Source organism: Elephas maximus, chromosome 17 (genome assembly GCF_024166365.1).
Source record: "Elephas maximus indicus isolate mEleMax1 chromosome 17, mEleMax1 primary haplotype, whole genome shotgun sequence".
Taxonomy (NCBI): domain Eukaryota; kingdom Metazoa; phylum Chordata; class Mammalia; order Proboscidea; family Elephantidae; genus Elephas; species Elephas maximus.
In genome coordinates this window covers 61,275,122-61,287,256 of record NC_064835.1, presented here as the reverse complement: position 1 = coordinate 61,287,256, position 12,135 = coordinate 61,275,122, and the positions used below count along the sequence as shown (strand labels likewise).

The 12,135-nt window shown below is 51.9% G+C and overlaps 2 protein-coding genes across 4 annotated transcripts in view; one reads left to right on the top strand and one right to left on the bottom strand.

The window, feature by feature from the left end:
* The first annotated feature begins 97 nt into the window (after nt 1-97).
* Nucleotides 98-3,201, top strand: DOK1 (docking protein 1). 3 transcript variants are annotated; one of them, XM_049856839.1, is made up of 6 exons: nt 98-180; nt 348-440; nt 793-1,092; nt 1,219-1,312; nt 1,528-1,712; nt 1,938-3,201. In XM_049856839.1, exons 2-6 carry the CDS (start codon nt 381-383, stop codon nt 2,745-2,747), a joined length of 1,449 nt encoding a protein of 482 aa, XP_049712796.1. In that variant the 5' UTR covers nt 98-180; nt 348-380; the 3' UTR covers nt 2,748-3,201. The 3 variants fall into 3 exon arrangements, with proteins under 3 accessions (XP_049712796.1, XP_049712797.1, XP_049712798.1); XM_049856840.1 differs by lacking the exons at nt 98-180; nt 348-440 and having other exon boundaries at nt 1,031-1,092; nt 1,223-1,312; XM_049856841.1 differs by lacking the exons at nt 98-180; nt 348-440; nt 793-1,092; nt 1,219-1,312 and having other exon boundaries at nt 1,605-1,719.
* A 284-nt stretch (nt 3,202-3,485) lies between these two features.
* M1AP (meiosis 1 associated protein) overlaps nt 3,486-12,135 on the bottom strand; it is an 83,310-nt gene continuing 74,660 nt past the window's right edge. Inside the window, exons 7-9 of the mRNA XM_049856448.1 lie at nt 7,965-8,171; nt 6,026-6,166; nt 3,486-4,468 (exon numbers count right to left, since the gene is read on the bottom strand). Coding sequence (XP_049712405.1) covers nt 4,310-4,468; nt 6,026-6,166; nt 7,965-8,171 — 507 coding nt within the window. The 3' untranslated portion in view covers nt 3,486-4,309. The remainder of the gene's footprint in view (nt 4,469-6,025; nt 6,167-7,964; nt 8,172-12,135) is intronic.

The following is a 12,135-nucleotide window of genomic DNA, read 5'->3' as shown; positions in this document are numbered from 1 at the left end:
GGCCCCTCTGGGGCCCCAGGGTGCCCGTAGGCGCTCTCGGGGTGATGTCACGGCCTTCACTCTGATGTCACGCAGGGCATAAGACGTCACACGCAGCCCCCTTCCCAGGCGCCGGGGCTGTCTGGCCGAAACCCGAAGTTTTCTCTCTGCGGAGCCACTTGTGCGCGCCCCACGGCCGTGGTAAGGGCCCGGAGGTGGTGCGGCCGCCCAGCTTATCTGGGGACCCCGGTCTTTCTTGCACCTCTCCCTCCCCCCTGTCGCGGCCCGCGGGGGCAGGGAAGGGCGGGAACGCCTCTGACGAGTCCGGCCCCGCCTGCGACCCGCCCCGTCCCGCCTCCCGCCCGCAGTGCCAGGAAGCGCCGAAGGGACCGCCGGGGGCCATGGACGGGGCTGAGATGGAAGGGCCGCTCTTTTTACAGAGTCAGCGCTTCGGGACCAAGGTAGTGGGGTCCAGGGGCTGCCGATCCCCTTCAGAGCAGGGGGTGGGCGGAAGGGCCCAGAAAGCAGGAGGGAGCGGGCGCGGGTTGGAGCGCGGCGCCGGGAGCTGGAGAGCCCGGTGATGGTCCCGCGAAGTCGCTCTGCACACTCCAGAGAAGCGTCGGGGTACGTCCTCCTTGTTCTTGGGGAGACGGAGCGGCGTCGTCCTTGGGAGACTTTGCCCCGGGTCGGGAAGCCCCAGACGCCAAATCAGCCTGAGACGCCAAATCAGTCTGAGCCCGTTCAGCCGCCGCGGTAGGGGCCCGGGCAGCCCGCGCTCGCCCCGCACCTTCCCCATCGTGTCTCTCTCCTTAGAGGTGGAGGAAGACCTGGGCTGTGCTCTACCCTGCCAGCCCCAACGGCGTGGCCCGGCTCGAGTTCTTTGACCACAAGGGGTCGGGCTCAGGGGGTGGCCGCGGGGGCTCGCGCCGCCTGGATTGCAAGGTGATCCGCCTGGCAGAGTGTGTCAGCGTGGTCCCCGTGGCCGTGGAGAGCCCCCCTGAGCCCGGCGCCGCAGCCTTCCGCCTGGACACAGCGCAGCGCTCCCACCTGTTGGCCGCGGACGCGCGGTCCAGTGCCGCCTGGGTGCAGACGCTGTGCCGAAATGCCTTTCCGGTGAGGAGGTCGGGGAGTGCGATCGAGGGGCTGGGGCGAAGCGGGGATGCATCCGGCTGGCTCAGACCCTGGGAGCCACGCTGGGAGATTATGGGGTCCTCTACACTCCCTCTCTCTTTACGACAGAAAGGCAGCTGGGCTCAGGCGCCTGCCGAAAACCCACCCAAACTTTCTGCCTTGGAGATGCTGGAGAACTCGCTTTATAGCCCCACTTGGGAAGGTAGAAACCCCAAGAAGTCCGGGCAGGGATGGAGTGGGGAGGAGGAGTGCCCTTGGGAAGGGAGTGATTAGAGGGTTCATGGACCCATAGGGAAGGGAAGATTTGGCTTCCAAGTGAGTGCCAGGACACTCTGCTTCTGACTCCTTCCGGGTCCTCATTCCTTCACCCTAGTCCCCAGTAACTCTTTTAAGCATCTAATCTAGTGTTCCTTTCAGGATCTCAGTTCTGGGTGACCGTGCAGAGGACTGAGGCTGCTGAACGCTGTGGCCTGCATGGCTCCTACATGCTGAGGACAGAGGCTGAGAGGCTGACTCTTCTGGCCATGGGCACCCAGAGTCAGAAACTGGAGCCCCTCCTTTACTGGCCCTACACTCTGTTGCGTCGTTATGGCCGTGACAAGGTGGGGGGTGAGGACCGTCAGGGACGGCTGTCAGAGAGGGCTTGCTGGGTTGGGCAGTTGTTGGTGGGGTGGGACAGGACAGGAAGGTGGGAAGCTCTGCTCTCTGGGACCCCCCTTCTTGGCCTACCCTGTGACCCCCGCTCCCCAGATGGTATCTTCAGATTCCCTACCTAGTTCAGCCCTGTGACTCACCTCCTCTGATGCTTCCCTCTATACCACCTTCAGGTTATGTTCTCTTTTGAGGCCGGCCGCCGTTGCCCGTCTGGCCCCGGAACCTTCACCTTCCAGACGGCACAGGGAAATGACATCTTTCAGGCAGTTGAGACAGCCATCCGTCAGCAGAAGGCCCAGGCAAAGGCTGGTCAGGGGCATGATGTCCTGAGAACTGACTCCCATGAAGAAGTGGCAGAAGGGAAGCTGGCTCCTCCTTGTGGCCCTCAGGAGCTCCTGTGCAGCCCCCCATCCCTGTATGCTGAACCGCTAGACTCCCTGCGCATCCCTCCAGGCCCTTCCCAGGACTCCCTATATTCAGACCCCCTGGACAGCACCCGTGCTCGGGCAGGAGACGGGGCGCAGTTGAAGAAACCTCTCTACTGGGACTTGTATGAGCATGTACAGCAGAAGTTGCAGAAGGCCAACCTGAAGGACCCCAAAGAAGACCCCATCTATGACGAACCTGAGGGCCTGGCCCCAGCCCCTTCCCGAGGCCTTTATGACCTGCCTCAAGAGCCCAAGGATGCATGGTGGTGCCAGGCTCGGGTGAAGGAGGAGGGCTACGAGCTCCCCTACAACCCAGCCACTGATGACTATGCTGTGCCCCCCCCTCGGAGCGCAAAGCCTCTCCTAGCTCCCAAGCCCCAAGGCCTGGTCTTCCTTGAACCTAGTACTGAAACTGGCAGTGGCAGCAAAGGCCACAACTCAGGCACTGCCTTGTATAGTCAGGTCCAGAAGAATGGGGCCTCGGGGAGCTGGGACTGTGGGCTCTCCAGAGCAGAGACCAGTAGGACTGGAGTCCAGTCAGAGGACTCCATATGAGAGTAAGGCCTGGCTGGCAGAGCTAATAGGAAGACTATGGGGAGATGGCACTGGGGATGAACAAAACCTGTGAGAACTAGAGGGAAGCAGGGCACAGGGGGCTCCTGTGTGAGACCAGGGTCTCAGAGGGATTAGGGTTGTTGAGGGAAGGATGACCAATTCCAACAAGTCCTAGGAAGTAGAACAGATGGCAGGAACTGAGGGATGGGATCTGGGGAGGGCCAGCACCCCTAAACCCTCCACCTCCCAAAGGAATGGACAACTGCTGGACTACATCTATAGAAAGGGGTGTACGATGAGAACAGGTGCAGTTTGAGGGGCCTGTATGGAGACTCTAGGGAAATGCTGAACTGTGCCTGGTTCTAACCCCTCCCCTCCATTGCCCTGCCAGAGATATATTTTAAAAAAAATTTTATTCTCATTAAAGCCAGTTTGGGTTTAAGAGGTCTATGTGTGTGACCAGACACAGAGGGGACACAGTGGCGGGGTGTGCTGCGTGGGTGTGGGGGGATCAGGAGGGTGTGGAGGGATCAGGAGGAGAACCCGGAATGTGCTAGGAGCCAGGCAAGGAGCAGGGGCCCCAGTGAGGGGTGTGTTGCGGTGAGGTAAGCATGGTGGTCAAGTCCCGGCAGAGCAGGAATCTAGCTCTGTAAGCCTGGGCAAGTGACAAAGCATTTTTAACCCTGTTTCTCCCCAGTGCTCCTCTGAAAAATGAAAAAATTAACAATGGGCTGTACCTCACAGGGTTATTTGTATGAAATGAGGTAATTTTCTAAAGGACTTAGTGTAATTTGAAATCCAGAGTGAAATGTTTTATCAGTGGGAGTTGTTCTGTGCATGGGGTGGGGGGCGGTGCTGACAGGAAAGTGGGCAGGTGTAGGGTGAGGGGAGAGGGGGTAGGCCCTTTTCACACCATCCTCTCCCCTGACCACGCACCCCCACTTTGCATATGGGTACCCCAACAACCACTTGTCTGTCTGGAAGCTGAAGAGACCTGCAGTGTGGTGGGTGTAGCGGGAGGGGCGCCGGCTTTGGAACTAGGCTTGGATTTCACTCCTGCTGGTTTTTCATGGGAAACACTGGTGGCGTAGTGGTTAAGTGCTACAGCTGCTAACCAAGAGGTTGGCAGTTCAAATCCGCCAGGCGCTCCTTGGAAACTCTATGGGGCAGTTCTACTCTGTCCCATAGGGTTGCTATGAGTCGGAATTGACTCGATGGCAGTGGGTTGGTTTTGGGTGGTTTTTCGTGAGCTCTGAAAACCTCGTCCTTGTCTCCTGAGGCCCAGTTTCCCAAGGGTGACCTGACCCCATCCACCTGCTTGCAAGGCTACCAGGAGACGTTCTCAGTTGGGAATGCTCCTGACAATGGTGGAGGCTGAACGAGTTTAATCTCCCTGTTAACGGTATCAAATGATCCAAAAGAAAACTACAGCCCCTGCTTCCTGGCAGCACGAGGAGGCTTAGGTGGACAGATGGCAAGTCTGACCACAGACAGCCACTTGTGAGCCATAGTGTGGGTGTGGTTGAGCAGGTCAGCCGGCTCGCACCAGCCCCTTAGGGTCCTCAGGGATACTCCTCTTCCTCTTCCTCATTGGAAGGCAGCAAGAAGCCTTCCCAGGGAGCTTTCTGGGCTGCTGGCATCTTGGGGGCTCTGCCTGGGGCTGGAGTCACAGGCAGAGGGGCCACTGTGGCTCGAACTCGGTTGGCCTGCAATTGCCCAGCCTGCAAAAAGAACAACCAGAGGCTTGTATGAAGACCACAGCTTCTGATCTCCTGTCCTGTTCCCTGCTGGGCCTCCTGTCCTAAGTCCTTCACCTGTCCCATCCCTGGAGTGACAGCCTCAAGGCCCAGGGGTGTGACCTTGGAGTCCCCTTGGCTCCAGCCTCCACAGTGCTGGCTCCCTGCTGAATCTCTCTGTTGTCAGCCTGCCTGCCAGCTAGCCTAGGGGTCTGACTGTGATGGGCTCACTTCCACACATCTGGTCCTGTCCTGCCTCTAATTGACTGTATTTTGGAATCGTCTTTCTCTAATTTCAACTAAGACACATGGGAGTTTTTTCTAAAGGCAATGTTCCTGAGAAACTAGGAAAAGATTAGTAGCAGCAAAAGGAAGCCCAAACATTAGAGAATGTGGATTTCATAAAAAGAACTCTTTGCCCTCAATTACTCTTCTCCAATCCTTGTCACTAGAGCCTAGGCTCTGAGCTACTTACTACCCTTGGTCAGCCTCACTACCATCAACTGTAAAACGAGCGTAAGACTTACCTAGAAGGGATGCTGTAGGGATTAAATGAGGAAAATCTGTGTGAAAGCACTTATCATGGACCACAGGTTGGTACTCAGTAAATGTGAATTTCTCTTCCTTTGGGCATTTCTTCTCCTACCTTCTCTACTGACTTTTCTTTCAAGAAGGGCGGTGTGGTTGTAGCTCCAGTACAGCCAGTTTGCTTAGTGGGATAGTGGTCTGTTAAATGACTAATGAGTTATAAATGCTACAGTTGAGATTAAAAAAAAAAAAAAACCCAGTGCTGTCAAGTCAATCCCGACTCATAGCAACCCTACAGGACAGAGTAGAACTGCTCCATAGAGTTTCCAGGGAGCCCCTGGCAGATTTGAACTGCCAGACCTTTTGGTTAGCAGCCGTAGCACTTAACCACTACCCACCAGTGTTTCCCAACAGTTAAGATAGCTATACATTAAAAAGCCAAGCAGACCCCCTACTTGGTACTGTTTGTAATTTCTTTTGTCTAGGGAAAAAGGCCAAGGAGCCCTGGTGGCACAACGGTTAAGCCTTCTGCTACCTGAAAGGTGGGGGTTTGAATCCACCAGAGGCTCGGCAGGAGAAATGATGTGGGGATCTGGTTTGTAAAGATTATAGGCTAGGAAACCCTATGGGGCAGTTCTACTCTGTCCAATAGGACTGCTATGAGTGGACCTCCAGGGCACACAACAGCAGGGCAAAAGGCTACTCTTTTTCTTCCTCTTCTGTTGTCCTGGTTCTCCCCTCCACCACGGGTGGGATCAGGGAGGAAGGCTACTCCCTTGGGTGGGGGGTTGGGGGATGGGACTTTGTAATGAGGCTTGGATTTTACTCCCTCTGGTTTTTCATGAGCTCTGAAAACCTCATCCTTGTCTCCTGAGGCCCAGTTTCCCGAAGGCGACCTGACCCCATCCACCTGCTTATACAGAGCCACAAGCAGGAGGGCACTCTTTCTTGGACTCTGGGTGTAAAGGGGAGGGAGGGCAGTAAGGAAAAACACGTATGGATGGGAGCTGTTACCTTTCTCAGGGTCCTGCTCTCCCTGCTTGACTGGAGCCGCCCTTGAGGCTTGGCCAGGGTGCTACTCAGGTGTGAGTACAGGTGGCTCCAGACCTGCAAGGGGTTGTAGGTGGGCTCCAGCTCCAGGCTGTCGAGGACGCTCTGAGGAAAAGAGAGGAGGAGCCTCACCCAGGGAAACTGAGGCCACAGAAATACAAAATGGATAGGCAGAGACCCTTGAGCATGAGAAGCTGCAGTGGTGGAGGTGCGACCGACCCAGGGTGTCACTGAAGCCTGTGAAGTAGACGGGTGTCCCTGAGGTCTGAGTGCTTGTGATGTTAAGTGTGAGGCATGGATCCCGAGTAGGTAGGGGCACTGGACACCCTGGCCCTGAGGAGTGTGACCTGGGGTTCTGAGAGGGGCCAGGAGCCCGGGAGGGCTACAGGGAATGCACTGTGGACGCTGAGGGAGGCCACGTGCAGTGCAGGCTGCTGGCGTTCACGGCCTGCAGGGCTGGCTGAGGCAGGCAGTAAGTATACAGCGTTCCCAGCCTTCGAGGTGAGCTTGAGCATAACAGGAGAGACACTTGAGCGCAGCATTCCTGAGCAGTCAGGTTTTCCGGCCACAACATCCTGTGCCAGGAGCCATTGGCCCTGAAGTGAGACACTGAGCGAGCCACGGCCACTCGTGCCCACCTCTCTTGGCATCCCCATGGCAGCCAAGCCGGGAGCACAATCCCAGGCTCTGTCGTTTCTGCACGTAAGACAGCCATCCAGCTGCAAGGGGGCTCCAGTTCTCCCTGCCCAGAGCCACCCCTCCCACCCCAGCCTGGGAGGCTGACAGAGGAAATACAGAATCCAGATCTGAGGAGGAGGGAGGAGGGAGGAGGGAGGAGGGAGGAGGGAGGAGGGAGGAGGGAGGAGGGAGGAGGGAGGAGGGAGGAGGGAGGAGGGAGGAGGGAGGAGGGAGGAGGGAGGAGGGGAAGAGATGGGTCTTCAGAGCTGGTCCCTCCTTTGCAGCTGAGTCTCATTTTGAAGTCCTTCCTGTTCTGAGCTCCTACATTGGCTGCCTTTTCCTCAACAGAATTGAAGCACACAAACACGGGTATACACACGTACACATAATGCAGAGAAATGAACCCATAAGGAAATGCCGTCTGTCACACAGATGGGCACAGACTTACTGACACAGACACCAGTCTAGAGACTCAAATACATGCATACTCAGAGACACAAAAATCAGCACGCAAAGGTACTAGAACTCATACCAAGGTTTCTATGTCTTTGTCATCTCCTTTTTCTCCCTTCTCCTTACTTCTTGTCTTCCTCTGCCTTCCATGTGTCTTCTCCTTTCCCCTTTTCCCCTAATTCATACATCTCTCTTTTCTAACCTCACAATCTCCTCCCCATGGTGGGAGTGGAGTGGGAGGGCAGGGTAGCCAGCCAGTGCAAAAACAAAACAAAATGAAACACAACAAGAATCAAGTGCATGACCTGGAGCTGAAACTGCCTGGGCTTATGACTTCCTCCCCTGCTTTCACATGCACTTGCGCTCTATCCAGGTGTCCCTTCTGTGGCAGTCTTCCCATTTCTCCTTGGTGCTCATTTTGATCAGATTTCAAGGGTGTGTGTGTGTCTTATGCTCCTCCAGGGATGGCACTAATCCCCACTCATTCCCCTAAACCAACTACCCTTCTCTCCCTAATTTTCTCTTCCAGTCTCCTTTTTACTTCATTCCTCACCTGCTGCCTTAATCTAAGCATTAACTTCCTTCCACCTGGTCTCAGTTCATACCCTTGCTTTCTTCTCTGACCTCTTCCCACACCCCTTGGAACCACATCTTCCTTGTTCCCCACCCATACCCTCACAGGCTCGCTCCTCTCCCTCACCCTTTCTCAACTCCATTCTCGTCATGCTCCTCACTCTGCCTCATGGGTCTGTGAGATCTGAGCCCCACTTGCCTCCACAGTCTTCAGGCTGTCATCAGGTGGGTCTTCAGGTAGCAGGGGGAAGAGGCTGGGCAGCATCAGTTCCCGCGTGGCCACTGCCTTGACTAGCAGAGTGAGGGAGGGCGATGGCATGATCACATAGAAGGTGCTGGCAGGGGCTCTCTGGCTCTGTCCCAGGCTCAGGGGTTCCCCTTTGGCCAACAGCAGCCATTCTCTTTTCTGAAACAAGGACATACACAAACCCTGGTTCATCTCCAGTCCTTGGCACCTTTTGCGGATCAATCCCTGTTGAGGCTGCTGAGTTCCTCTAGGGGAGTCAGGGAGGGCTGAGCCATTTCACTTTGGCCCTGAGAGGGAAGACCTTCCTGTCTGATCTGAATCACCAATGCCACAAGGCACTGCCCTTCCTCCCTGGTCAGGGATGTGCCAGAGAATATCTCAAAAGGGTTAACAATTAAAAAAAAAGGGGGGGGAAGGGTTAACAGTGGAGAGACAAGTTAAGAAATACCCTTTAACCTGAAGTAGTTGTCACCATAGAGGCGGCGGACACTAATGTATTACTCAATGGTCAATGTGGAGTTTTAAGAATTATAACTGAAACAAATACTTGCACCTGGGTGTTGTAAAATTATATTGAGGGTGGAAAATCTGGTTGTATTGCTAACAACTGGGGTTAGAGTGTGGGGATGGGAGAATATCCCTGGGATGGCCAGAGAAGGTTTAAGAAGGTATTGAAGCAGCCTGTGAGGCGAGAGGAGGAGCAGCAGGAAAAGGAAAGTTTTGGTGTAACAAGGAGGCAGGTGGGTACAGGGCCTCCCTATCAGTGCCACCGGATACATGACAAAAAGAAGAGTCAGGATCCACTCTGTGAGTGAAGGGTCAGGGTCCACTCTGTGGGTGAAGGGTCAGGATCCATTCCGTGGGTGAAGGGTACCATAGAAAAGAGGGTGGCACTTCACCGTGTGCCATGTAGATTAACAGAGGTCAGCACCATGGGTGAAGAGAAGGAACAAGCAGACTTAAAACCAGTTTTTCTAAGTGTGCCCTTTTAAGATAGGCATGGAAATGAGGCAATTTTCTGTGGCAGTTTTTCAGGGAAAACCACAAAACTTCAGGAAATATGTAGTCAGAGCTGCTGCAGTCATCTGTAAAGTGCATCCTTCTGCTTGAGGTGGTCATCAGTTCCATCTGGTGCACACATAACCGTCTCTCTACTTGACACGGTGAAAGCAAACACACTAGCTTTACCCACTCTGGCTTATACGGAAGGCTGGAAGAAATAACATGAGAAGAAAGGCAAAAGGGGAAAAAAAGATTTTAAGGGGGTACAGGAATACCAGTATCTTGTGAGGGACAAGTGGAAAGCAACACAGTGAGGCAGAAAAAAAACTGCTGAAGCATGCGTGTTATTATACCCTCAAGGGAATGTGCTGGGGGTCATTCTTCTGTACAGCACAGAACTCTGAGTTTGGTAGGTACCAGAAGGTAGGAAATCCGTTAATAACTCCGAGAAGAAGAGGTGTGTATCATTCCTGTGGTGGGCGACCTCAGGAATTGACTGACAAGTTTGCAGGCATGGAGTAGGCTCACTAAAACGTTTGGGGGAGCAGGTGATTTGGGCACGGGGGAATTAACCACAATCATAACCATAATCATACCAGAAAGTGCTAAGAGCTTTACGGGCACTTTCAGAAGTTCATGCTTTCATAGCCTTTTGCTTCCATCTGGAGATGTGCTGTCCTCTTGAGGAAGAGATCCAAAATGGGAAGGAGAGTCTGCCCGATGCTTATCAAATCCATCAAATTGGATATAAATGATCTAGAAATCAGGGTGTATGTGCTTGAAGTGGGGGGTGGGGGGGGGGAGGTGGATTTCCCCCTGCTCTGAGGACATGGCCTCTCTAAGCCTGGAAGGGATGTTCCCTGGAAGGGATACCTAGAAAGCTGCACTTGATTTCAGTTGGCTCAAATCTTCTGATAGGGGGCTGAGGCCTTGGTTTTCTTTTTTTTTTTAGCTTCTATTTTTCATACATTTTTGTGCTTTAGTTTATTTGCTAATAATTTATAAAACTAAAAATGTATTGAGTGCCTATTATGTCCCTAGGTGTGGGTACAAAGAAATTCATTCTTTGTCTTCTGGGAGTTTATAATCTAGTAAGCGAGAGGCTTGTAAACTAATGTTTGTCCAACACTTTGTTTAGGATGACCAACTATTCTGGTCTGCCTAGGACTGAGCCAATTTTAGCACTGAAAGACCTATGTCCCAGGAAACCACCCAGTCTTGGGCACACCAGGATGGTTGGTCACTCTACCAAGACTTGACTGAGCATGGACTATCTTGCCACTGCGGCAAGTCACTGGGAGCTTGGAGGCAGATTGATTTGATTTATAAGACTCTGGCTATGTGACATTTCTTGCACCGTAGTGTTGTGGAGTAAATTCACATCTGTTACACAGCGGGATTGCTAAGATCCTTGAATGCTGCACACAGGAAAATTATGACCCCTGGAATTTGAGTCCACCAATTGTGAGGCAGTAGCCAAGATTCTGTTAGAGAAGAGGTATGTAGAAATTGTGTCAAGTCTTCCAAAAGTTTCTGCTGATATTGGGACTATCCTTCAACAGTGATGCAACATTGGTTTGCAAAATACTAGCAAACCAAATCCAGCAACGTATAAAAAGGATTTTATACCATGACCCAGCTTTATTCTGGAAATAACTGCAAAAAATCAATCAATATAATACACTCCATTAGTAGAATAAAGGAAAAAAACCACATAGTCATCTCAATAGATGCAGAAAAAGCAAACGAAAAAAAAAATCCAACGCGCTTTCATGATAAAAACATTCCAACAAACTAGGAACAGAAGGGGACTTCCTCAACCTGACAAAGACCTCTATGAAAAACCTTCAGCTACTGTCATATTTAATAGTGAAAGACTGGAATCTTTTCCCTTACGATCAGGAACAAGTCAAGGATGTCTGCTTTCACCACTTGTATTCAACGTTGTACTGGAGGACCTAGCCAGGGCAATTGGACAAGAAAAAGAAACAGAAGGCATCTAGATTGGAAAGGAAGAAATAAACCTATCTTTTGCATATAGAAAAACATAAGGAATTCACACACACACACACACACAACCTATTAGAACTAATAAATAAATTTGGCAAGATTACAGGATACAAGATCAATATGTAAAAATCAGTTGTGTTTCTATACACATTAAAATACACATTATGAGGCATTAATTCACTTTTGGGGTTATGATCTCTACGGAATCCAGTTCAGTCCAGACAACAGAGAGGTTGGGCTAAAGGCTGGTATAGCTTCACATCCTTGGAGGCAAAACTGGAATGGGAAGTAAATTCTCTTTTTGGGTACAAATATTTATAAAGGGGAAACTCATAGTGGGATAACTTACTGAGTTAAGGACTCTGTATAGTTCCTGTGCTGTAGGACTCTGGCAAGCATAAGAGATGTTTTCCTGTTCTGTTCCAATAAGATGGTTGGGTTTTAGGGATGAAGATAGAAGTTGTAGTTCCTGGAAGACAACTCCTCATCAAAGCTTGCATTGCAGAGCCTATTGAATAGCTGGTGGTAGATGGAAGAAGTAGAAATGGCCCACCCCAGGAGAATGAGGGGGACGTTATTGGAAATTGGGGAGATAATGGGGACCTTGGGGTTTCCTACAGAGTCAGAGACCTTACCCCTTTATATATCGTACGTTGAATGGGAGAATAGTTGTGTGAAGGACCCAAAGGAGCTGGACCCTAGGAGCTGGAGTTTGGGACCCTCAACAAAAGCTTCCTTAACCTGGCCCAATCCTGAGGGGGAGGAGCCATTTATCTTTGAAATGGACATGATAACTCAGACAATAAGCAGCTCAGTGGTAATTAAGGTGTATTGAAGACCACTTCCCACATTTTCTGGACTGTGTTAGTCCTCTAAGATTCTAAGCATGGCCCTAGGGAGGGAGAGAGGCATCTAAACAATATTGGGTACATCAATATCCTGGCACTTGGGGACCGATATTTTCTAAATTCGATTTAAAAAATACCGTGATGTGACATTTCTTATATGGCAGAGCTATGGTGCAAATTCATACTGCTTAGCAGTGCTGTGAAGGTAAAGATAAATGTGGCAACAGGTACACAGGTGGGGAAAAGGCAAAAAGGATGAGTGG